A 27572-nucleotide genomic window follows, 5' to 3' on the forward strand; every position below is an offset into this window, starting at 1 on the left:
AGTTTTCATTAAGACATGAAAGCCTAGAAGCCTGGACATGGCAGCAGGTGAATGGTGGACCTGGGGTGGTGAGAATGTGTAGCTGTGTGCTTAGACTAGGATGGGAAAGAGAGAGGATTAGAAAGATAGATGTGTTGACATCACTATATTTATGCTTATATAAAATGTATTAAATATGAAATTATAATTGCTGTATAATATGATCTAAGTATATTAAATATACAAATACATTTCAGTATGTAAATATTTTAATATGCAACAGAGAAAGATGGAAGTGAGTAATGTCCTAGAAGCAGCAATAATGGATGATGCAAAGTTTGGGATGGAGAGTGATTAGGTGGAGACTCCTGGTTGGAGAAATGGATGACTCATCCTTGTCCAGCAGAGTCACTGACCCATCCTGTCCCTTGCCTGCTTTAAGGTTCTGTGTTTGGGGTCTCTTGCATCTCTGTGGAAGAGACTTATATTTTGATATGGACACACCAAGTTTGACACACCAAGTTTTCCACACCAAAGCCAGAAATGATTCTTTAGTGAAACGAGGTGCATAGGAGGAGAGCTCCAGGTCTCTGTTTGCTCACTTGGAGTCTTGGAGTCTCTTAAACTTGTCACAGCCTGGATTTACTTTGTGTTGCTTTTAAGTCTGAGCAGCTTCATTACATTTCAAAGTCAGTTTTGATACTAGAAACTCAGAAAGAATAAACTATGACAGGAATAAAAATTTGGCAATAAATTATGTGAATGTGCTTGAGTAAAGGTTGTAGTAACAGATGATAAATTTCCACAAATTCAGGGGCCTTCCAGAATAAATCCACAAGGTCTGCATTTAATCACCAGGCCAAAAAAAAAAAAAAAGAAACAAACTTTCTGGCTGCTAGTAGTTTGTGTTTCTTAATTAAAACACAAACAGTTTGAGAAGATTGTCTTATGATTCCCCAGCCAGTTTTCAGATATAGTTGGCTCTTTCTTTGACTTGTATAGTTTATCTTTTTTGAGGATATTATGTTTCTGTCTTTTGTAAATAAGGGTACTCTGCCAACACTTATTCAGTATTTGCAAATTAATTATGATTATTAAAGTGGGAATTATGGTTAATTGTTGATACATATTCTCATCTATTTTCTGGCTGATTCTCATATCAATTTGACCAGAGACAGCAGATATCAATTCCCATCTAAACAACTTCTCTTGAAAATTACTGAAAACCTATTTACTCTGTTTGGAAATGTGTTTGCACGTATGCTTTGCTTCCACACACGAGAACAATGATATAAAGAAGAATTAGGAAGATGCTGTGGCCATGTTTTCTATATTTGTTTTTCTGTAAGGGCAATGCCAATCACACTTCGGTATTGCTCTGATTCTTAATGTGCTGATTTCTGCATCCACTCACACTATCAGAGACATTTGTTGATGTTTAGTTATGTTTCTGCTGTTTGCTGTTTTTATAAAGTGACATTATACCTGACTTCAACAGAATTCAACTGGCACAAATTATTAAATATATTCATCAATTTTCTTTTGATTATTGAGACAGGATGCCTTATCGCAATGAGCTATTGATATGCTAAGACTTGATACAAAGTCCATGGAGCACTGTAGTTGTATTGAAATTCTAGTGGCAATGTTATATTACAATTCTGTCCTATATTATCATATTTGGGGTAAAATATGAATATCCGACTTTATGTTTTTAGTTGAAGATTATGTAGAAGACTAAACAAGCAAAATTAACATCAAAATATTCACGGACTGAAAATGGCAAATTTAATAAACATTCTTTCATGAATGTATGCAGGCCTGTGTTCATGTATGTGAGTACAAAGATGTGGGCTCTTGTGTGTGTCCTGTTTCATGTGAAAAGAACAGAGGATAACTGTGGGTGTTGGTCCTTGGGCACTCTCCACTTTTGATTTTGAGGGCCCTGTAATTTGCCTGGAGCTTGCCTAATAAGCTATGTTTGCTGGCCAGTGAGCCCTAACTATTCTCCTGGAAAAAAGATCCAACATAGTCTAAAATGTAACAGGGCTCTGAGATGTGGGGATAATTCTTCCATAGTACTGAGGTCATACAAATCCAGCACTCCTCTCCCAGGGGATTGTCATGTACACGAAATGAGCACTTTACTGACTCAGTTATATTATTTGTTTTAAAAGATAATTTTTATATTACTATTAGACTCTTACACATGAAGACCATAGTTTTGTTGTTTTTTATCTTCAATTTTTATTAACTGTAATTTGTGAGATTCATAACAATGCATATTATTAACAGGCTCATAATTTATTTCAGTACTACACAAATATGTTCCTCATAGTAGTAGCATGCATGGGCAACCCTCTGAAGAAAGGGATTCCACTCAAATATTTTCACTGATCAGTGATAATAAGGACAATGAATGCATTGTTCCATAGTCTTCATGAAAGTAAAAAGGATATATTTGACTTAATTTTCCTTAATTTGATATTATATTTTTAAAAATAATTGTAGGTTTCTAAATGTCCATTAATTTATGAATGAATTTTGAATTCATGGTACATTGGATGATTGTAAATGAGACTCAAGATTACTATTACTTACAAAATTCTGAAGGTAGAATTTTTATATTAACTTTCCAAATCTCTTACACACATATTATTATTTTTTCTATCTGATATTACTTTTCTCCTGGAAGTTGAGGATCTGGAAAATGCTGCTGTGAGTGGAGCATTGCCATCCCTCTTTTAGAGATAAAATGGAAAATAAGTAATTTGTCCATGGCCAGTTAAGTACTAAACAGTGCAGTCAAGAACTAACTGGCATCAAATATGCCTGCTCTTTGTACCCCAAGTCTTGTGGTCTTTCATCCCTTATCATTAGACAGAATACATGTCCCGGCTCCTGTATTATGCTGGCAAATTAAGAGGGTAGGATTGATCCTCATAGTGACAAAATTTGCTTACTCATTAGGGGTATTCAAAATAAGGATGGTGTCAGGGTTCTCTAGAATAGCACTGGTCAATGAATGTATATTAAAGGGGCATTTCTTATGCTGGCTTGCACAATATGGTCCAGATAGACCAGTAATGGCTATCTTCACGTGGAAGAAGCTAAGAACCAAGTAGCTTGGTTCTAAAAACCGTGTGCTTCAACAGTCCTAACCTGGTATTGAGTTCTTGGAGGCTTCCTGCAGAGCCACTGACCTGCAGTGCATGTTGGAAGCCTGAAAAATCCAGATTCTGCTATGAGCCAAGAAAAGCACCAGAGGCAGCAATAGAGTAGATAAAATACTAGTCAGATATATAGACAACATGCATAAAGTTTTTCTCTTGGACCTTCTTTTGTCTGGGCTGCCACTGGAAGGTGCATCCAAGTTTCTGAACAAGTGTGTCAACAGCTTGTCTGTTAGTTGATTCCAGATCCAGTTAGATTGAGAATCAAAATCAGCCACCACACAGTATACCTCTGAATAGTTTCTGAGACAATTCATCTTGTCCAAGCCCCTAAGACTGGTACTGCAGAGCATACTTATATCAGAATGAACATCAGGGTCACAGAGTAGCAGAGAATCTCACCAATACTTGGTGGGCATTGCAGAGGGCAGATGTGGTGGCTTCCACGTGAGGTCTGAGGGGCTGAGACATCTTTACCACAGCCCTGAGAATGGAAACAGGGACACCAAAGGTCTTGTCATCCTCAGCCAGATGTGCTCTGTGCATATTTAGAGAAAAGATCTAGAACTTGTGAAGTATGAGAAAAGGTTCCAACACAGCCAGAAATGTAGCAGGGCTGTGAGATGTGGGGATATTTCTGTTCTGTGAGATCTGTGAGATGAATTCGAAGATACGAGAATTTCAGAGCTCCTGGCTTAGGAGAAAGAAGAGAACTGTAGTGAAAGATATCATGATTGGAGGAGTGGCTTGCTCTCCTTCCTTGTCTCCAGTCTCCCTTTGAATCCCACAAAAGGTTTCCTGCAAATCTGTCTGGACTGGGATTAGGAGGGAAAGCCTGAGTTTGGTTGATACATTGGAGTTTCATGCGCCAGTCTCCTGGCTTGTCAATGTTGATTAGATTCCTCCTCTGGAATTAGTGATACATGCCCAAGTAAATGTTGGATAGGATGTTTGGAGGATCTCTCAGTATAGTTCTAAATCATGGTAGGAAGGTGACAAGTTAAAGACTTGTTACAAGAGGAAAATCTCATAGGCAGAAAAATGTATTATTTTATATTAAAGCCACATACATTCTGGATTGTCCACATCTCGGCACTAAGGAATGTGTGTGAACCAGCAATATTCAAGCATCATTCCTACAGGAGAGGTTTTCTTTATCAGCACACTAGTAGGATTTCTATGCTATTTCTTTGCACTTTGTTTCTAGAAGTATCTTTAAGGCTTTCCATTGTAGCTGCTGGTCAGTGATTAGTACCTTCTTCTGTAGCCGAGACATGTCACCATTTCGTGCATGTTGTGTAGAACTATGAAACCACAGAGATGCTTTGGAAACAGAAACTGTTTTTTTTTTTTTTATGCCTGTTATATGCAGGCTTGTTCTACCTCTTCATCTTTGTTTTACCTTTCCTTGACGAAATAGCTACAAACTCCATATCTGATCTTTTCCTTCTCTGCTGCCAACATACAGAGAGACATCCGATCACGAATGCTATTGATGGCAAGAACACGTGGTGGCAGAGCCCCAGTATCAAGAATGGAGTTGAGTACCATTATGTGACCATTACTCTGGATTTACAGCAGGTAGGACGCCTCTTGTCATTTTCCACCTTTGAAATTACACCTTGCATCTGCGACTTGTTCAGTTAGCAATTTTTAGATGAAGGGATTTGCTTTCTTATCACTATTATTTTCTCGATATTGTAACAAAGGGCCCTGCCCATTTCACATATAGTCATTTATTGATCTTTGGCCCTTATTTCTAAAGCACAACTCAAATGAATCCATGTGGATAGTTTAGACATGATTAGAGGCTGAGTGTCTCTTAAATAGTGGGGAGTAATGATAAAAATAGGAATCAACAAAATTTTATGTGAAGAAAATACAATAGTGAAGTTTAAAACTTATAAAACAAAACTTTGCTATCACTCTGCTGATAGTGTGCACACTTGTAAGGATCTTGGGTAGCAAGGCTCTTGAGTAAATTGTTTCTTATTACTGAGAGTTGCACGAGCTATAACGGTTGATCCTCAAATTAAACATGGATGACTAAATAAGGTACTAAGCCTTGTAGTTGTGTAAAATTTATGTTGGAGGTCAGAGTTTGTATTTTCTTATTTTTCTTCTTGATATTCAACTCAAGCTGAGTTTAATAACCAATATTCATCCTCATTCCAAAATCATTTAGTCTCATGGATAGATTTATGATGGAATTTGAAGAGATAGTCCCCATAATTTTCTCCCAATACATAGTAAGATAGTGCCATTGACTAGAGGTTAAGACAAGAAAGTTTGAACTTAGATGGATTACTATTTAGCTTGTTTTTCTTTCATTTTCTTGCAACATCATAGAAAAATCATCTAGCTGCACCTCCTGTTCAATGTGGAGATAGACTAGTAAGAATACAAGGATATGGTGAGGCCATGGCTGTCATACGATACTATGGATACACTAGCAGAATAGACTGACACTAGACCCAAGAATTAAGCATCCCTTCTCTAGGATCTTGGCCCTTCTTCATGAGGGCTGCACGTATTCCTAAGCTATACATGGCTGCTCAGGGAGTGAGCAAACTAGCAGGTCACACAGATTCTTCTTTATCCCTCCAGGGACTCCTTGGCACCTAGGCAACTGGATTAGAGCAGGGTCCCAATGCTGAAGCTGAATAATCAGCTCACCTGGGTTTATTTCTACCCATTAGAATAGTGCTGGTCTTGAATTAGTTCTTAGTTCTATCTGGCCACGGAGTACAAATGCCATCCCGACATTCCTTAGATTAGTTGACCTGTAGATGAATTTCCAAAGGATCTTTCCCTCAAAATGGACCTTTTTTCTGAGTATAGATAGCTTGGTCTTTTATTGATCTCAGCAGCCATGTGATCATTAAAAACCAGCCTTTCCAATCAAGAGAGAGACTGCAGTCCATTGACTCAGGTCATTGCTGATGATAGGGGATCAATAGAGAGTGAAGGTTTATTGTTCTCATTTATTCTCTACTTATTTTTTTATTGTACATGGATCAAGAAAGTCAATTATTAATATCATGTGCACAGATTACTTAAACTTTCCTTTGAGCTGGACAACAGTATCAGTTATTTGTTATCAAACGGAGCATCATTTTTCCTCCTAGTTTATAGCCATATGGTGAAATCACAGGTTTTAACTTAATCCTCTATAGTCAACTAATCTGTTGCTAATTTAACAAGTCAGAGTTTATCTGAAAGCAATGTTTTTCACTGAAGGCAGGTATGTATTCCTCATTGTGTTTCACGTACTGATTTCCACATGACACATGGTATCTTCAGAAATAGGTGGCGTTTTCTGTGTTTATGCTTCCTCCCATGTCATATAATAACCTTAAGTTGAGTTGATATTCTAAAGCGTCTTCTACAGTTACGTCTTCATAACAAGTGAATGTGTTATATTCATAATAAGGTTGACCCAACTCCAGATTCTGAATTCATCAAGTAGAATTATCTCAGCAGCTATAGGCTCAAATGGTCTGATAGTGCAGTACACAGCCATTTTCATATTTATGTTTACTTTCTCCAATCCCTAAAAATTAGCTTATTATATACATTTAAGAGAAGGCAGACTCATATATGAGGTAAGTGCTCATTTCTACATGAACCAAGATTTTAGTTTAGTCAATTAATTAATGTCGTAAAAAATTAAGCATGTTTTATAACTAGGTTTCATAATAGAATTCCTTATACTATAAGGGGTTTCACACTTTCACGTGGCCTCAGTCTGTGGATTAACAAAATTTAGAAGGTGTTCTGGTACTATTCAGCTACAGGACAGAGATGCAGGAAAGCATCTTTTAATGCAGTGATAACCAAAGAAATGTGGGCATCCTTTACTATTTCCCTCACTTCTCACAACATCACCTCGAGGCAGCTGGTGTTATTATTCCTATTTAATAGTTTTTAGAGGGTTTAAACTCTGCGACATTTGTTTTCCCAAATTATTAATCTTATATCTCCTTAGAAGAACGGCACTATCTAGTGACTTTGGCTTTGTGTGGATAACTTAAGTCATTGGTCACAAGGTTCAAAGCTCCCGTTTAATAATTGAAGAGGGCAGAAACTTAGAAAAATGAATTGGCCTTCTTTACAAAGCTTCCACCAGGCAGTGATGTGGTTCACACCTGAAGAGTTCAAATGCAAAATTACAAGTACATTAAAATATCCTAACAGGACTCCAAAGACTCAGGCCTATAGAGCTCATGAGAGTTGTGTTTTAAATATATTTCTATATGTAGTTCAGGTTCAAGGAGTGAGTGCCCACCGTTCTTCTGGCTTCTATTGGGAGAATAATACTAATGTCTGTGCTATCAAAGACAGTTAGATCTCTCATTATCTAACACATACTGAATGCTTCCAGCATGACATAACTTCTGTCTTTTTCCACACACCTTGAAAGGATATTAGTTACTTAGCATCATGCTAGCTATTGTCAGCTAAGAGTCAAAGCAATGAATGGTATTATAAGGAACAGGCAAAGATCATCAACTCTCACTGACTCAGTGAGAAGTTTAGTTCTCTTAATTCTGAGATATACATAGAAATCTTGGCAACTACTAGTGATTTTGTTTACATATTCTTGACTCTTCCGAAAATACTTTTAATAAATTACTATTTTAAATACAAGGAGCAGTCATTGACATGGCTTGATCAAATCATCATCAATTACACTTAGAAGATTCTTTAATGGTTTAGCATCTGAGATAAGCACTAGAAAAAAAATAAGACAATTTATTCAGAAAAAATAGCTCCTTATTTTATAAACAGATTGTTTTCAGACATTTATTACTAAGGGATGTTAACATTTCCCAGTTCTATTTACTCACAGCCTATCTTGAGCAAATGATTTAATCATGCTGTGCTTTGCCACTGAGATTAGCAGAATAAATATTACATTGTGGCAAGAATATGGAATAATGATTATCGCAGCATAACAACTAAATTCCATCTGGCAAGCATGGCTATTATTAGGATGTAGAATCAGCATAAACTCAAGTAGAAACTACATTGTTCCATTGAAGTATACAACAAAGCCCAACATCAGGATTATGAACAAAATTGTACAGCAAGTTAGAAGATGATAATGAACACTCAAAAATTCACAGGATGTCCTAATTTTTCTTTGATTCAATTTCAAGATGTCATGTCACTATGTCATGACTTCTGATTTCATTGATGTCTCATGGGCGACACCAGGCAAGGTCTTGTTCTCAGTTTAGAGCAATTTCTCCTAAAAATGGGACCAGGTATGCAGGGGCAGTAATGGCAACCTAAGATAAAACTATCTGGGCACAATATTTGAGCAGAGGAACCTCAAATATATTATTTTATAATTAACTTAATTTCACATATTATCCAGGGATTCCCTGTCCTCCCTCTTCCCACCCCCCACCCCACAGCCCTCCTCCCAATCCACCCTCCATTCCCACCTCCTCCAAGGCAAGGTCTCCCCTGGGGAGTCAGCCCAGCCTGGTCAACTCAGCCTAGGCAGGTTCAGTCTCCTCCTCCCTTCACCCAGGCTGAGCAAAGTGTCCCAGCATAGGCCCCAGGCTCAAAAAAGCCAGCCCATGCACCAAGGACAGGTCCTGGCTCCATTGCCTGGGGGCCTCCCAAACAGTTCAAGCTAATCAACTGTCCCACTTATCCAGAGGGCCTGGTCTAGTTCCATGGGGGCTCCTGAGCCATTGGTTCACAGTTCATGTGTTTCCACTAGTTTGGCTATTTGTCCCTGTGCTTTTTCCAATCATGCTCTCAATATCTTTCGCTCATACAATCCCTCCTCTCTCTGGCTGATTATTAGGCTCCCAGAGCTCCACCTGGGGCTCGGCCTTGGATCTCTGCATCTGCTTCCATCAGATAGATGAGAGATCTATCATGACAGGCAGGGTGTTCGGCCATCCTATCATCAGAGCAGGTCAGCTCAGGCACTCTCTCAACCATTGCCAGTAGTCTACTGTGGAGTTATGTTTGTGGATTTCTGGGCACCTCTCTAGCACTGTGCTTTTTCCTATTCCCCTGGGGTCTTCATTCATCATGGTATCTCTCTCCCCATTCTCCCACTCTGCTCCTGATCCAGCTGAGCTTTTAGCTTTGACTTAAACACTGTGCTGGACTGGGAGTGGTGGGGAGACAAGGCTCTTACCACATACACTGATAACTGATATGCTTTAGCTACACCCATGCCCATGGATCTCTCTACACAGAGAAAGAGAATTGCTAACCTCAGCAGGAAAAGAAATCACAAATAGAAAAGAAATTCTTGCCCCGTTGGAAGGTATGTGGTTATCTAAAAGGGTGTCTGTTGTCCATTGCAAAGGACATCAAAAAGGGGACTCACCAGAAGACAGAGGCAACAGAGAAGATAAGCTTTATTGGGGTGCACATTAGTCTGGTTACTTATTTTATTGCTGTCCTTGTATTTGCTTAGGGAGAAAGCTGACCAGTAGGTAGAGTGAAACACAGAGGAACAGCTTTATAGTACAAATTTTTTGTTGGTTTGTTTTTAAAAAATTTAAACTTTATTTTATATGCGTGTGTGTGCCTGGCTTCCACAGAGGCTGAAAGAGGACACCAGAAATCCTGGGACTAGAGATATAAAAGGTTGTGAGCCATCATGTACATGCTGGGACTCAAACCCAGGTTCCCTGGAGGAATAGGCAGTACTTTTAACTGCTGGATCATCTCTCCTAGTGGATGTTGAAATGATATTTTTAGTAGACTTTGTTAGCTTGTATGAAAACCACTCCTAGACAACCCAGGAATTCTATGAAGTTACTTATACTCACATGTAGGTATCAGTTCACCTTCATCTAGCACTCACTGAAATGCATTGATTAAATGAGATTGTCTTAACAATTGTGGAGATCATATGTTGCATATTATTGATCTAAATATTTTATTTGTTGACATTATAGAGCTGTATTTCATGAGACAGGTTAACATTATTTTAAAGAAAGTTATTTTTTGGAAAAGGGTGGAATTAGTATTTTAAAGTATACATTACTATATTTTAAGAATCTATGTTATCAGAATAAAAGACAATTTTTCTTAAAGCTTAGATTGTTAATATGATTGAGTCATTCTTTAATAGTAGTGCTTATAACTTTAGTTTAAGGGAGTTTGATACCTGCTTCTGGCCTCAGTGGGCAGTGTACACATGCACATACACCCTCCCCACACACATATATCCTGGAAGAAAATTAAAATCAATGTTTTTAAAAGTTAATTATTTTTTCATGTTAAATTATTTGTTAATAACATTCTGCATTCCAATGGCTCAAAGAGAAATTTTGGGAAATTTACCAATATTCAAAAATTAAGAAAAACTCTCCTGAACAAGTAATAGGTCAAAAAGGATGTTTAAAAAAATGAAAAACTAATTGTGCAGTGGACTGGGAGAGATACCATATCAAAACTTAATGAATGAAGCAGAAGAAATTCTAAAAATGATCTGAATAGACAAATATAATGAGAAGGAACAAAAATCTCTATCAGCCTACTACTGTTCCTCAAGGAATCAACAAACAGATTAATCCCCGAGTTAATAGAGGTCAGGAAATAATACAGATCAGAGCAGAAATAATGAAACTGAAATAATCAACAAAACTAGAATTTGAAAAATATATTAACAATATTGTCAGAACCTAGCTAGATTACAGGAAAAAGAAAAGACTCAAACGAAATCAGAAATAAGGAGAATAGATTATAACAGATAACATGCATATTGAGCAGGTTTAAGATTATTGTGAAAAGCAAATATCTATATACCAATAAATCGGAAAAGCCTAAAAGACATGGATGGATTCTCAGACAAGATAATCTCCCAAGGCTAAGTCAAAAAGAAATAGAAAACCCAAATGGTCCAAAAATAAGGGAATTAGTGATGGCACATATTTTTAATCCCAGCATTTACAAGGCAGAGTCTGCAGAGAAAGTTCCAGGACAGCCAAGGCTGCACAGAGAAACCCTGTCTCAGCCTCCCCCAACCAAAAAAAAATTGCAGAAACTGACCCACTAATAAATGTCCCCTAGAAGGACCAGCAGGATGGCTCAGTGGATAAAAGTTCTTTTCATGAAAACTGATGGCCTGAGTTCAGTCCCTAGGACTCACATGAGGGAAGGAGGGAACTGGCTCCTAGAAGAAGTTGTCCTCTAATCTCTACACATGTGCTTTCATACATACATGTATATGCACACACACACAGGCATACAGATGTATATACACACACACACACACACACACACACACACACACACACAAATGTACATAAATGTTTTTGAGTCTCCCTTTGTAGAAAAACCCAGGACCTGTTGGATTGTTGAACTCTATCAGACATTTAAAGAAATGATGCCAATATTTCTCAAAACTTTTCTTAAAAATCAAAAACTTTTTTAACACTCTGAAATGCTTTTGTATGAGAACAGGAATAGATTGATATTAAAGCTAGACTAAGACACTAGAAAAATTACAATCAGCATCATTGTTGAACCTAATATTAAAAAAATATTAGCAAGCCTAAAGCAGTATCACTTGAAAATAACCATTCACCACAACCATATAGAATTTATCCTTGTTACACACAGACAACTTAACAAATGCAAGTCTACCCATGTAATATAGCATAGTAACAGAATAAGGATAAAAATCATATGATTGTCTCAATGGTATAGAAAATACATTTGACAAAACCCAACCTTCTTTTATGCTAAAATCCTCTAAAAAAAGAACAACTGGCTATCAAAGGCATGAATATCAACACACTAAATTCCATATAAGATACACCCATAACTAACAACATTGTACTCGATAGTGAACAATTGAAGGAATTTCATGAAAGACCAGTAGCAAAACAAAGGTGGTACCACTGGTACCACTTCTCTTCAGTATGGTACTAGACATCTTAGCCAGAGTTTTTAGACAAGAAAAATAAATGAAACATCCAAATCTGAGAAGAATGTGAATTTTCTGTTTACAAATTACATGTTCTTATATACAGAAAAACCTAAAGAATCCACCAAAATAGTTAAAACCAGTAAAAAAAAAAATCAGTGAATTCACATTGCTATGCAATGTCAATCACTATCCAATGGAAATCGAGAACATTGCTTTACATAATTGTATACACAATATAAAATGAAATAGAGATACATGTGAAGTATTTCTATCCTATAATCTATAAAGCATAGATAAAAGAAATTGGAGAAGCTGGAAATAAACATCATCTGTCTATTGCAGCTTCATGTGGCAGAAGGAAAATTTAAATTCCCTGAAGTCTTTTCTACAAAGGCCACTGATGAGGACTCTGTCCTCATGGGCCCAGCATCTTCTGAAGGCTTCACCTTGGGGTTAGGACACAAATATTCAGTTCACAGGAAGCATATGATAAATGTTCTCACCAATTCTCTTTCCAAACATACTCCAAAAGTCTGTCACCTTTTCATTGTCTGTGTGACTCTGTCATATTTATATCATTGTTTGAGAAAGGCTCCAATTATTGTAACTCTCTTTTGTAATCAAGTTGGCAACCACAGTCTATATTTACTTGTTTATTTGTCTTTGTTTTGTTATGGCATGGCATTTTGTTTTTCCAAGTGGTAAAAGATGAGATGTAAGCATAGGGACAGGAAAGACTGACACAATGCTGCTGTTGTGCTATTTAAACAGTGTCAATATACTATCTTGTTTATTTAATTAGCAACACAGACATAAGTCTAGTGCTATCATGGAACACTGTTTGGAGATATATGTCCCGTTGTGGCAAAGCTAACTGACTATTGGAGAAATGCTTCTTGAAGTCACTGGTTAAATTAGATTAGTTCATAAAAAGTAGGAACAATAGAACATAGGGAAACAAATCGCTTTTAAAAAGGCTGTTGGAAAAGATCTGTTAACATTTTAAAATCATACCAACTTTGTGATGGGAAGCCTGAATAAGACATTCCAAAATAGACCAAATGAGGATGATTTTCACAGCTGCCTGATGGCTTCTACACACGAAACATCTTTATTTCATCGTTTTACTGGAATCTTGTATGTTTCCTCATTTTATTCTTAGAATTTATGCTTCTCCTTATTATATCTTACTATACTTATGCACACAAGTCTTGGACTTGCAAATTTATGCCATTATACATATATTGAATATAATTACAATGCCTATTTATAGGTAGACATGATTTACTTTCATAAATACAGCTATATGTTTCAGTTATAAGCTGGAATATATGTGTTTTAATTTGTAAAGGGGACATGATTTTATGTTACCCTGACTGTAAAATGTAAGAAATCCAAGGAACACCATAATAAGGCTAGGGACACATTAGGAGACCAATCTCCTATTTACTTATTACATCTTAGTTAGTTCTTTGACCTTCACTAGATTCTCTTTTTGTGCTCCTCACTTGGGTCACATGTGAAATGTGACAGTGCCACTGCCTTATTCAGAGGACTGGTATAAGGAAGAACTAATGATACATAAGAAACTGCCTCGCATACATGCTGCACGTTTACTTGCTATTCAGTAAATAACACTTCCTGGCCCTCTATACTGAACATATGTTGAGCAGAGAACGAGTGGGATACTTGTGATGGGTATAATAATGGGAAGCTAAAGTAAAATTAGAGTAAGTTCAGAAACAGTTTAATTACTGAGATGTTTAAATGATACCGTATATTTTATGTCATATGCAAAATATTTTATTCAATGTACTTTAACTAAAATTTACATAGATAGGACCTGAAAAACATCACTTTGTCATTGAAGCATTTCTTTATTTCTTTGCATTATTTTGTTGTTGTAGCTTCCAGATTATTTGGTTTTAATCAAAAAGTAACCTTGTTAATCACTGCCATGTCCTTTATATAAACTTCATAGACATGATTTTACTGTGCCTTATTTTGTTACCATTTACATGTACACTTTTCTAGTCCTTTATTAATTCAAACATTTTGCCACTTTCTGTTTTGTCTCATAACCATATATTGATTTTTGAGGTTTTATTTACTCGGGAACACATGCTTTTTAATAAAACATATTTCTTTTATATATATGTTTATATGCATATGTATACATATGAATAAAAACATACAATATTTTTGCCATCACTAACTCAGAAATGTTGAAAATTTAGTAAAAATTGTTCAATATTTGCTATACGTACCTATCCAAATAGCCATCATGTAGATCGAGATACTATGCAAGCTAAATTGTCTCTCCTGCTCTATCTTACTCCTTACCTTCTTAACTAGTTGCTTTTCTATTGCTGTGATAGGACACTGTGGCTAAGACAACTTATAGGAAAAAGTCAGTTATGGGCTTACAGTTCCAGAGGGTTAGAGTCCTTGATGGTAGATCTGAAGTGGCAAGTGGCTGGAGCAGCACTTGCTAACTCACATCAGTTAGCAAAAAGTCAAGAGAGTCCACAGAGAGTGCACATAGCTTTTGGGACTGCAAAGCCCACTCCCAGTGACACACTTCCTCCTGCAATGTTACATCTTCTAAGCCTTCCCCAAACATATCTACCATTTAGCATCTTCTAGCACTGCCAAGTTCAGCCACTAGCCTTGGAGAGACTCTTTTCCACTGAATGACATTTGCAGAAGCTTTTGTGGGTGGTGTCATTCTAAGGAGCAGAAAATTTGTCAGGACTTTTCTTTCACAAGTTAGGAGCTTTGCTGGATTGAGTCTTGACCTAAAGGCACCACTCCCATTATTTCAATGCAGATTTAACTTTTTCTAATGTTACTCATTTCCTTAAATATTATAGCCTCTTCCAAGACAGGCCTTGACAATTACATCATGAATACCAGTTTCCTTTTCCTCTCCAAACTGTGTATTTTGTATTTCTTTTATTGTAGACCTGCATAAAAGGTATAACTAACAACCCCATGACACAGTCAATATTGGCTTTCTTGGAATCTCCTCTACCAAAGAAATTAATCCATTGCTTTAAAATTTAGACTTAGGCAAGTTCTCAGGACAAGAACAGAAAGCACATTCCAGTCAAAATATCCCAAAAACAAATGGTCTCTAGTCTACTTGTGAACATTGTTCATTTCTGAAACTTCTTGATCCAGGTTTCCATAGTCAACATAATTCTCAGTATGATTGTCCTCCAAACTCCTACCAGGATGGCCTCATAGCTCCATTCGCAGCTACAGTATTCAACAGCTTTTTTAGGCCAAAGCTCAAAGCCTTCTACATTCCTCGGGGTGGAGTGGGGAGAGAAGTTGACAACTGTAGCAGCAGCTGAGAGCTCACATCTTGAACCACAAATTGGAAGCCCAGCCCACAACTAGGAGTGCATGTGGTGTCTGAGACCCCAATGTTCATCCCAGTGGGGTTCTTCCACACTTCTTCCACACACTTCTTCTAGTAAGAGCACACTTCTAAGTCATCCCAAACAGGTCTCCTAACTGGAGATCAAGTATTCAAATTTCCTAAAATAAGAGGGACATCTCATTTAAACAAACACATCCCTTTTCTTGCCAAACAACCACTAATCTGCTCAGGTCTCTTTATCAGTGAGACCATTTAACTGTGCAGTTTTCTCTGTGGGAAATTTTTAATTCAGAGAATAGAAATCTGTAATTAATACTTCTTCAGAATTTTCATTTCTGTGTAAGTTTAGTAAGTTAGGGTTTTTGAAACATTTATCTATTCCATCCACAAATACAAATATATTGGATTATAATAGAGAATTATGATATTTTTATGTTTTAATGTATAAAAGATTTATAGTCATTTCCCTGTCTGTTGCCTTATGTGTAACACCACAATACTTTTCTGGAGAGCTTTGTTAATATTTATTATTTTGTCAATCTTTTCAAACAAATGTTAGCTTGGTTGATTTTAATGTCTTATTGAATCATTATATTGCATTGAATTCTGCCTTTATGTGACCCAATTTTTGCTTTCTGTTAGTTAATTTGGATTTTATTTGTATTATTTTTCCTACCTTCTTGAAGTGGATAAATACATTACTAATACCTTCTTCTTTCTTAGAATATTTATATAAGGCAACATATTTACCTCTACACAGCTTTTGCTATCTTTTAATTTTGACACTGAATTTTTTGTTATCATTTATTTTAAAACATTTTAAAGTTTCCATTGTAATTTTTTCTATGTCAGTGACTTTTTTAAAAAATGCTTTACATCTAAATTATAGAATGTTTTCTCTCTATTGAATTTTTTCTCACTTAGTTCCATTGTGGTCATTATATTTTTGATTCTTAGAGGAAGAGCTCTTTTGAAATTTGTTTCATTCAACTAGTGTCATTGCGATTTTGCATCAAGAATGTAGATTCGGCTGTTGTTAGTGCAGTATTACATATACATCAATGAACTATGTATGTTTTTGTTTCTATATGAAGATCCTAATGGAGACATACTGACTGAGATTGGAACTGCTAGCAATACTTCCATGAGTTTCCTGTGGCAGCAGTCTCCAGCTGCTTTTCCATAAATGTTTGTGTTGTATAAATTCTCTTTGACATGTTTGTGTGTTACAAATGTATATTCAATCAACATCATATATTTGATTTAATTCAGAATGAAATGATTCTGAAAATTCTTCTCCAAATTGGACATATATTTCATTTATACTGAATGCTACTGCTGATACTTGGATTCAAATGACTAAAGTCTTACCTGTATTTTGTTTGTGTTATCTCATACTAATATTTTACTCAGGACTTTCCTTCTTTGGGAAAATTAAATGTTTTCCTATATTTAATCCAACAAACTATTCTTTGTAGCACAAATTGTTAGAAGGTATTATTAATAAAAACAAACCTGGAGCCAGGTATTGGAGTTAAAGCTGGAAGATCAGAAAAGCAGAATAAGCCACAGCCATATCACCTTGTCAATTCCTCAGCTGATCCGGTTCTTTCAGATTGGAAGTCTCTGAGTCCTCATCCGAATGGATCTCAGCTGAACTGCTGCTCTAAAGCCTAAAAGCTTAACAGGCTCTAGTTCCTGGTTTTCATGCCTTATATACCTTTCTGCTTCCTGCCATCATTTCCTGGGATTAAAGGCGTGTGTCACCATGCCTGGCTGTTTCTAGTGTGGCTTTCAACTCACAGAGATCTGGATGGATCTCTTCCTCGAAATGCTAGGATTAAAGGTGTGAGTGCCACCATTTTCTGGCCTCTATATCTATCTAGTGGCTGTTCTGTTCTCTGACCCCAGATAACTTTATTAAGGTGCACAATATATTGGGGGACACAATATCACCATAATCCTTTGTAGCCCTAGTATTCTTATATCTCTGCTTCCCTGGAACTGGGATAGAGGCTTGTATCACTATGCTCAGCTTCCTTACATGAGTGCTGGGGATCTGAACTCAGGTCCTCATTCTTATACCACAAATAGAGGGTCATATCTCCTGCTTCCCATTTTTTTTTCTTTTACTAATGAAGGCATATTGGCAAGAACATTCTATGATTTCCTTTGTGATGTGTTTATTTTTGATGCTTATTTTTCTGTTGAATATAGAATTTTTGGTAGGAAGTTATTTCTTCTAGCTCTTTAAAATGCCATAGTATGATCACCTGGTTTTCACGATTTCTGCTCTCACTTCAGAAAGAGTTCTTACTACTGCTGCCTTTGAAACAGTCTCATTTGTCATGTTTTATTGTTAACATTTTATCTGCAGTATTCAGCAGTCCCTTCATATGTACCTGCGAGTGATTTTTAAAATGTATTTATTAATTATCCTTGTATGTGGGCATGCATGGTATGTGTTCAGATGCTCACGAGCACACCAATCAATGAGCAGAGGTCAGAGGACAACCTGATGGAGTCACTTCTTTCCTTCTCCCTTTATGCTTGTTCCAAGGTTTGAACCTAGGTTATTGGGCTTGCTCTATAAATGCCTCCAGTCATGAGCCAACTTGCTCAATTGCCCAGGATACTTTTTATTTTATAATTCTGTTTTTTAAAAATATCATAGAATTAAAAAACTTCTGGATTGTGTAGGTTAATATTTTTTATTGGTTTGGGGAAATTCCCAGAGATTATTTTCTCGAATATTTTTCTCTATTTTTACTGACACCCCAATTGCACATTAAGTTAATAATGGTGTTTGTTGTATATTATACTATATTCCTCCTTTTCTTTTATTTTGAGGTATCATCTTTATGTGCATTTTCTGGTGATGTATTTTTTTGATAATATCTCTATCATCCTGATGAATTCAGTCTTCTGTTGAACATATTGAACCCTTCCTTTTATTCTTTTTGTTTTTCTGTTCTTAAGCATCCACTTGATAGCATTAAAAACAAATTTGAGGTATTTTCCCACGTGACAGTCTGCAGAATATTAATTAGTTATCATCTCATTATATCCTTATAACTGTAACACTAGAAGTAACTGGAAGACTGAATCATCTTTCCCCTATTTTTATTTCACTCATTAGTGACATGCATGATGAGTTTGAGTTAAATACTCCATGTCTGAGAATTCCTATGAAGTCTCGATAATGTTTTCCCTTGAAAGGATTTACTTGCATCTTCACAAAAGCTCGAGAGGCTTCAGGTGGCCTTTATCTGGGGAACAGCTTAGATCATCCATAGTCTGTGCAGGCAGGAACTGCAGTGGCCTTCTCCTCTTGACATTTGTTTTGGAGGCAGAACTGAGAGCTCAGTTTACCGGCCAGAGCCTTTCCAGCTTGACCAACCTGGAAGTCCAATTTCAGATTCCCCCAGGTTTCTGTAAATTTCCAATGGTCAGCTTAGCTCTTCACTACTCATGGATCACATTTCGCATGCTCTTCATCTCCTGGCCCTTTACCTCTTAGCATTTGCCAAATCTCCCAAAGCCGAACCTGAAATGAGGCCTTCACCCCATTTCTCCACAGATCACCATCTGTCAAGTCTGAGCTGAGGTTGTATCCCCAAAGTCCAGTGTGGAGTTTCTTGTGTGTGCAGCTGTGGCACAATCCAGGCAGGAGCTTTTTTTTTTTTTTTTCCGTGAGCACCCTGTTCACCTTTGCACAAATCCCTGCAGATGCTGAGAGGAAAATACTAGTTCATGTGGGTCTGCTGCCCTTTGCTCAAGTCTGGCAGCTTCAGTAATTTCTTCACACCACTAAGCAGCTGGTCTTTGCATCTTATTCAGCTTTTATATTTGTTGTCTTTGGGGGAAGTGAAAAAAAAAACACAATAAATCATATGTCTACAGATACAAAATAGTTTTAGAAACAAATGTCAGAACATGATATGTGATACAAATTGTACATATGAATTTAAGAAATACTTCAAATATCACTCCTGATAATGAAGCATGTTAATTATTGGAATATTTTGAGAAAGTAAGAGAGAATATTTAAAATTATGATCACACAGGAAATGTGGGGAAAGTGAAATTGTTTTCTAAAGTACTTTAAATAGGTGCTGTACTCATGAGGAATGATGATGCTCTTTGTTTCCTTTGGTTTTTTCTCTGAGTAATACTTAAAGCAAAATAATTAAGCTGACCCCATGTCTATAATCCTGATACCTAGAAGGTTGAGGGAGAACAATCGTAAGTTTGAGGTTCGGTTGGGATGCATAATGAGTGTGAAGGCAGTCTAGGTTACAAAGTAACATCCTATCAAAAAAAAAGTACCAATAGCATTCCTGAAAAGTCTTTATTGAGGAGATAATGGTTGGCATTAGCATCCAGACAGAAGGTCTGGACAGGAAGGGAGACAGAAAATGTAAAATAATTGTTTTACATTCTTTGTCTAAGTGTGGAAAATTAAGTAAACATTTAGAGCAGTAAAAATGCAGAGTAGAAAACTAAATAAAGCAGCAAGACACTGTAAAGACTGATAGAAGAGTCCCTTCCTTTATACATTCTCTCTATGAAATCTTGAACAGGTGCTAATGGAGCCGAGAATTTAGTAACAGAAAGCACTAACCATGGAAAAGACCAAGTACATTTGTCTCTAGCAGAAAGAAAGGAATAGGAAGATGGCTGATTTTTTGGAGCACAGAGATCAAAGACAGTGGTGTGATGTGGTCTTGGGGAAATGGCTCTGTCTGCTTAGCCACTGTAGGGAGCAGTCAGTCACCACAAGGACTTCAGATTTATCCTGAGAATAATGAGACACTGACCACTGAGATCTGAGCAAGAAGTAACCTGATTTCCTTTATTTTGTTAGCATCACTGTCACTGTGGGAGGAGGAAATGGCCAACAGAGCAGCCTTTAGATGACTGCTGTTTCCTGGCAATGAGGTGACTTCAGGGAGATGGCAGTGGCAGAGGAGAAAAGTGCTGCTCTGGAATTTATGAAGGAAGTTGATGTGACTAGATGTAACGGTGGAGGAATCCAGAAGGGAGGTGGGAATGTTGACCCCTATGGTGCTGACCTGAGGGGTGCCTCTTACTATGATAATGTCACAGACCAAGGTTCAGGTAGTATTAGATATTGTGTGGTAATTAAGATTTCAGTTAATTTGTTATGTTTGAAATGTACGTTTATTACGTTTATTACCAATGTGAAAATAGTCAAGAGACAATTGCACTTCAGGGAGAGAGCAGAGTGGTGAGGCAAGCTTTGAGATCGTGGGGATATGAATTCATTTCACACTGGTCTCTTCTGTCAGCGAGAATGGGAGTTTAGAGTCAAAAGGAGGGCGGGCTGAGTCCTAGGCCTCCCAGAGTTAGAGGTGAGAGGAAAACTAGATCAAGAGGCAATGGGAGTGTTAAGAAAGAGAAGCCCCCTGCCTAGGTATCAGAAACACCACAGTGCCAGAAAAAAAGCAGATAGCAACCCCCCACCCCCAGATTTCAATGAGTAACATCATCTAGCTTCTTTTTGTTGTAGATGTCTTTCTTCTTCTTTCCTTTTTCCTTCTGTCTTTTTTTTTTCTTTCTACAAAATGGCTACAAACAGTGAGATGTAATTTGGAACCTTTTACAACATAGTTCCATCTACCAGCAACCAGTTTAATTATTTGAACACACAAATGTTTACACTGCAATTTTTCAATTAAGGTAATAGCCAATGAAATCCTGCAGAATAAAATAGAAGAGATAATATCTTTGCTTGTTAGCCAGATTGTGTCTAAATATTCAAAGTAATATATTACTTTGTCAAAATATCTCACTTTTGTTTGTTTTTACAAATATTTTAATGCAGTTTTTCTGCCAAGTTGGCTGTGGGAAGCTGATTTTAGATTAATCTCCAATTAGTGGAAACAATGAACACAAATAGAGGAAATTCAGTACAAGTCAGGAAATCAGGCCAAACCCGGAAGAGCAGATGCTTCGCAGCAGGGTGTCGTCATTATTATTCTGATATAAGAAGTCATGTTCAGGAGCTGGAGATGGCATGTTAGGTAAAGTGCTTCATTTGAGTTATGAATTCTCTCCCGACCCAGTCCTAGAGGCATGTGTCCATAATCTGTGCATAAAGCTTGCAGAATCACCAGAGTCTGAAGCTCACTAGCAAGCTCCAGGTCCAGGGAGAGACCCTGTCTCAAAAAAGATGGGGTGAGATTTAGAAAGACACCTGATGTTGATCTCTTGTCTCCACATGCATGCATACAAATGCAAATATAGCCTCACACACCCACAGATATGCACACATGTGTATGGTACACATGTACACACAGAGAGAGACAGAGAGAGAGAGAGAGAGAGAGAGAGAGAGAGAGAGAGAGAGAGAAGAGAGACACACAGAGACAGAGACAGAGTGAAACCTTCAGAGAGACAGGGAGAGAGAGGGTCGGGTTCAACACAGAGGCTAATAGGAATATTCTTCAGAACACAGTGTAAGCTATTTATTAAGCTGTCTGTGGTCACAGCATTTACTCATTCCAGGCTAAAACCTTTCAGTATGGGTTGGAATGCCTGATTTTTCTGAGTAATAATGTTAAAATCAAATTTCAATTTCAATTGATACCCTTTTCAAGAAATTCAAATATTTATACCTATCACGCTGAAAATTAGTAAATTTACTTAGTGATACTGGACATACAGAAGTGCTTATAAAGTAAAATACAGTTAAGATATGGGAAAAGAAAATGAATGTTATTTCCCTAATAATTTGGGAATATACTTAAGAAAATTAAGATAGTGGTTGCATATTTCAATTTAAAACAATAAGTTAGTTAATTTTATTATAGTTCATATAATTAGATTTTTTTAGTATTTAAATAAACAGATTATATCTTGACATTATTATTAATGTACACCTGCTAGCTGTATTGGATTTCGAAAGCCTTGCTATCATTTTACACATGTCTCTGCACAAACATGAGTATTTGTTGAGCCAGAAAGTGAGCTAGGAAGCAATTGTCCTCTACCTATCCTTATGATAGTGAATACTATATGACACATACCACCTCTTCTAATTCCGTTTATGTTGCTGTGATAAAGTACCCTGACAAAAAGCAACTTAGGAGAGAAAGGGTTTATGTGGTCTACATCCTAGGTTACCTAGTCAAAAGTGGAGGCATGAATGAATGCCTACAAGCCTGCTTGCTTGTTCTCTCTACATTTATAGTAGGGAATGGTGCCACTCACTGTGGGCTGGGTCCTCTCAGGTCAGTTAACATTGATAATCAAGACAGCCTCTCCACAGCTGTGTCCACAGGACAACCCAATGTAGACAGTCCCTCACTGTAACTCTCTTCCCAGATGATTTCTAGGTTGTGTTGACATCCAAAGCTAAAGCTAGCCATGTAGCACCATGTAAACTTTACTTATGAGGGAGACTTCTGAACACACTGGTGACACAATTCCTGTTTCTTACATTGCCTGCCGATATGTCACGTCACATTCTTTTTTTTTTTTTTTTTTTTTTTTTTTTTTTTTTGAAGAGTGTTCTCATTTCACCAAGATAATTTGCATGGACAAAAATTAAAACCATATTTAAAAAAGAAATCTGGGTTTGAAGAATATAAGGACAGACAGAGCACACGGTTCTTAGGTAGTGAATACTCTCTTGTTACAATAATGAGAAATACATCATTGCACAGAATGAACCCTGATAGAACCTATGGTGTAGAATGGTTATGATGTGTAGTGAAGCTCTGTCAATGGTCACAATGTATTACTCTCAGGGGAAGTTCTTACTGTGGAAGACCCTCTACTTACAAGGGCAGACATGTTTGAAAAAATATTCTTTCTGTGTCTTCAGTTTTGCTGTGAACCTAACAATGCCTTTATTTTGTCAATCAGATCTTTATAAAGACAGAAAAACGTTCCATGTCTCTCACTAATTTTTGTTTGTTTGTTTGTTTGAGGTTGCCATTTTCAGCTCAGAAAGCACTTAACATTTTGAGTGATGTTTTCACTCACCATCAGCTTCTCGGAGTACACTGTTATGGTTCTCTTTGTAAACCACCAACAAAAATATGATAAAAATATTTGTGGCAAAAACTTGATCATCATGATCACTGTGTAAGTTCAATGACATTTAGGACATTCATGTTGCTGCTGGAGCCATAACACCATCTGCCTTTGCATCTTGCAAAACTTGACACACAGAACTCATTAAAGGAAAACTCTCCATTTCACCCCAGACTCTGTCAAGCAACATTTCTCTTCCATTGTATGAATGTGATCACAGTAGGTACCACATACAGGTGGAATTATACAGCGAATGATGCTTCCTGGAAGTGTGTATCTCACACCCTCACTTTGCAGATGCCTCTTTGGGCTATGATCCTGTTTTTATATATCAAGACCCTGTTTTCTTCTCTTTCATTCTGTTTTCTACTTATTCGTTTGCTTGTTTGGTTGTACAACCTGCAGGTGGACTTGCTAGTACAAAAGATACTTTGACTTTGAAAGAAAAGTTCTTTTGTGTAAGCTACATACTATTTCCATGGTGGTCACACCATTTGACTTTCCCACCACTAGGGTACTGAGTTCCAATCTCCTCACACTCTCACCCACGCTTCTTATTTCCTGTTCTCTCTTTTCAGTTTTCCAAGTTGGTTTAAGGAGACAACGGAACCTATTTTGAACACAAGTTCTCTAATATTTCTTGAGGTCGTTTTTGACACATCCTGAGAGATACATAATAATTTTTAAACTACCTGCTGTTGGAAAGAATAGCAATGAGGAGTGCCCTGTAAAATTTGAATGTCCTGAATCATGATAGATACAACCTTGCGCTAAAGGAAATTAAATCCTGCTCAATTTTGCTCAGCTTGCTGAAATATGTCATCAGTTAAAGGCTCATGATAAGTCAGAAAGAGTCAGGTAGTAAATGAGCTATTTTGTTATTTGCATAAATTACAGTTTTATCATACAAATATAACATGTGTGTACTCATGTCTGGAATTACAAGAGGCTTTTTTGTCATTAGGATGTGGTTGCAGGTACTTCTTGAAAACCTGTTTTTGTCCTGTACAGTGGACAAAATGTTTTACAGGGATCTGTGAATCATCATCTGGCATTTTTCAACTTTTCAAGGAAGATAATATTACAAATAGGAACATTTGTGCCGCAGAGATTAAACATCTTGCTGAACATTTAACAGTTGGAAAGCAGTGGAACCAGAGCCCAGCTTAGTCACCCCTGGTTTCACAGCTTTCCCTCCAGATTCTAAACATTTTTCAATTTCCTACGCAAACCTCAGAGTTTAAGAGCATCAAAGTTTTCTCTGTTATTTTCAGAACTGAACTTACTATTTATTACAGCTTTACTTAAAAATTAAATTATTGTAAAGTAATCCTAAAATTCTACTTGTAGGTGAAACTTTGGACTTATCAGAAGGATTATTATTACCCTATAGCATGTATTTATAGATAGAACTTCACATCCTGTATTGCCTGATTAAATGTCTCTGTGTGTTGTTGCCTCTCTAAGAATAATTTGGATGGGGTTAGTGCATTAGTGTGTTCGTTGGTCAGTATAAGCACCCATAAGAAGCCCTATAGAATTGGGAATCTGATAAAAATGCTCTGGAAAACTAATTACAGCAGATCGAACATCCGACAGACAGAACTGAACTATTATTATTGATCTGATTTAGTCAAGATGGTTTCAGGAAGTTAAATCCCCTTTTCTTCACTTTCAGTGTGATTTGTTGATTTTGCTGAGGAAGAATATTTAACTTCTCTGCAATAATCACACTGTAGATTTGAATGTTTCCATGGCATCCTGGCACTTATTGTTTCAATATATTATATAGAATTCTGCACTCAATATTTTACAAAGGAATTTCTGAAAACATAGTAAATGAGTTTAATTCTTGTCACATGATTTATTCATCTCTATCAGATACAAGAAATAAAGGTTATACAGTTAATACAATGTCCTGGAAAAAACAATTAACCATAAATTTATTAAAATTAGATACCAAACAGCTGGAGTTTAAGACATATATCAGTATCAAAGTATCCCTAAAAATATAGTGAGGATTTTAACAAAACAATATTTTTTATTTGAAAGAAAATAACCACTAGATGATTGGACTAAGAGATAGTAAAAGTTATACCACATCTTCAAATGTGAAAATGTGTAAGTGTATTTGATATCTTTTACATGTGTTATATATTTTTCCAGTGTCTAATTAGATTCTGGAAACTGACATCACATGATTGTTTAACAATTGTTATTGAATTATTTATAGAACTGTGATTTATCTGAAATGTAAAGACAATGTAAGTGAAACAGAATTAGTTCAACTTCAGGAAACTCCCTTAAGTTTTGGTGTCTGCTGCTATCATGGGGATCACCAATATGTGGTTTCTAAATAAGTGCTCCCACTGACAACTAAACCGTTTAAAATGCATTCTACCATTACATTTGAAATACATTTTCTTTTTTTCTTTATTACAATAATTTTGAAAAGTCCAGAAAAAAACTAACTGTAACCCTGATAACTATTAGCGAGTAAACTAGAATCCCTGATGGGAGTACAGACCTAGGTAGACCTTATCCCCAGTTAATAAATACTTACAAACAATTCTAATTTCTCTTTCTCAGTTAAAAGTTTTAAAAGATACTCAATGTGGATCATTTTCCCAACTTGATGCTGGAAATAACCCTGATTATCTTGTCCTCTTCACAATCTGATGCAGATCCTTTAAGAACTACCTACAAAGCTCATCACGAATGCATATGACATTATCTGCATCACCCCATCCTAATCTAAGCTGTCATCAACCTCTCACCATGGCTGGTAGAAGAGCCTCATGTCTAACTTGTTCTCATATCCCTGTCTGCATCCCACTTGCCCTTCAGGAGCCAGAATAACCATTTAAAATATAATTAGATTCTGTTACCCCTCTGTTCAATGTCTCCACATAGCACCCAATCTGTACAGATCCAAATTCCCACTTTTACTTCCCTCTGTGTGTCCCTGAGACCTGGTCTTTATGGTCTCCAGAATCTGTATCTGGATTGTATACTGACTGTATCACTGTTTGTCTTCTTTTTTATTCTGACCACAGCGGATCTCTTGGGATGAAATAAATGTACTCCTATATCAAGCCTTCCACTCCTGCTGTGACCTCTGCCTTAAGGGCTATTCACCAAGATATAATGTGGCTTCGTCCCTCATGTTATTAAGGTCTTTACTTGAATGTCATCTTCTTAGAAAAATTTTTTTGTGAATATGTTCTAGGAAACTCTACCTAAAATCCCACTACTTGCTCATTTACCTTGTTTGTCATTACAGTAGCAAATTGACAAGTGTTTAACAACTGGTTCTCCAGGGGACAGCAAAGTCCCAAGTTAAAATGTTAGCAACTTTCCATGAGGAAAATATTCCCATAGTGGCTGATTGCACATTACCTCATACAATATCATTGGGCACAAACAGGTACAACATTAATAAGAGATGCTCACACTGGCTTCTGAAAGCCACGTGAATTGGCTCTACCACAGCTCCGGCATGGTGCTTGTTTCTCTAGAACATAACTCAAGTGAGAGAAGGATTTGGACCTCACTCCTGTATTTCAACAGCTAGGTTATAGGATGCCACGGTAAATGATGTGTTACTCAATAATTGTGAAACAAATGGATTAATGAACTAATGAAAATACATTCTGTGGGTCTTTAATATACATATGTAACTGCAGACTGTATAATTGGTACCTTGAAAAACAAAAATGAGCCTAGTAATCTTCAAGTGGATTTCATTTCAAGTACAAGTGTCCTTCCTACCCTGTTTATTTTGGAAGTCACCCTAATCCTTATTTGAATGTTCTCTTATTTACCAAGAATAAGGGCATTCAAATGTACCCTGTTCATATTTAAGTAATTTCATTTATGTTCAGCTTGCAAAGCCAGATCTGAAGTTATTCCAGTATGTTATGTACCTTAGGCACATAATACATTACTAAAATGCCCATATCAATCACATCTGCAATTGAAATTACGACCTTCCTTTCCTTTATGTTCAAACTTTAGAGTTTCCTATCCAGATGTTAAAAGGATCCTGGAG

The 27572-nt window shown here is 36.7% G+C and overlaps 1 protein-coding gene across 1 annotated transcript in view; it reads left to right on the forward strand.

Moving 5' to 3' along the window:
- The window catches only part of Lama2 (laminin subunit alpha 2), a 581125-nt gene that overhangs the window by 142674 nt on the left and 410879 nt on the right, over positions 1–27572 (forward strand). Inside the window, exon 3 of the mRNA XM_059272617.1 lies at positions 4621–4733. Coding sequence (XP_059128600.1) covers positions 4621–4733 — 113 coding nt within the window. The remainder of the gene's footprint in view (positions 1–4620; positions 4734–27572) is intronic.

The sequence above is a fragment of the Peromyscus eremicus genome, chromosome 8b, assembly GCF_949786415.1.
Source record: "Peromyscus eremicus chromosome 8b, PerEre_H2_v1, whole genome shotgun sequence".
Classification (NCBI taxonomy): domain Eukaryota; kingdom Metazoa; phylum Chordata; class Mammalia; order Rodentia; family Cricetidae; genus Peromyscus; species Peromyscus eremicus.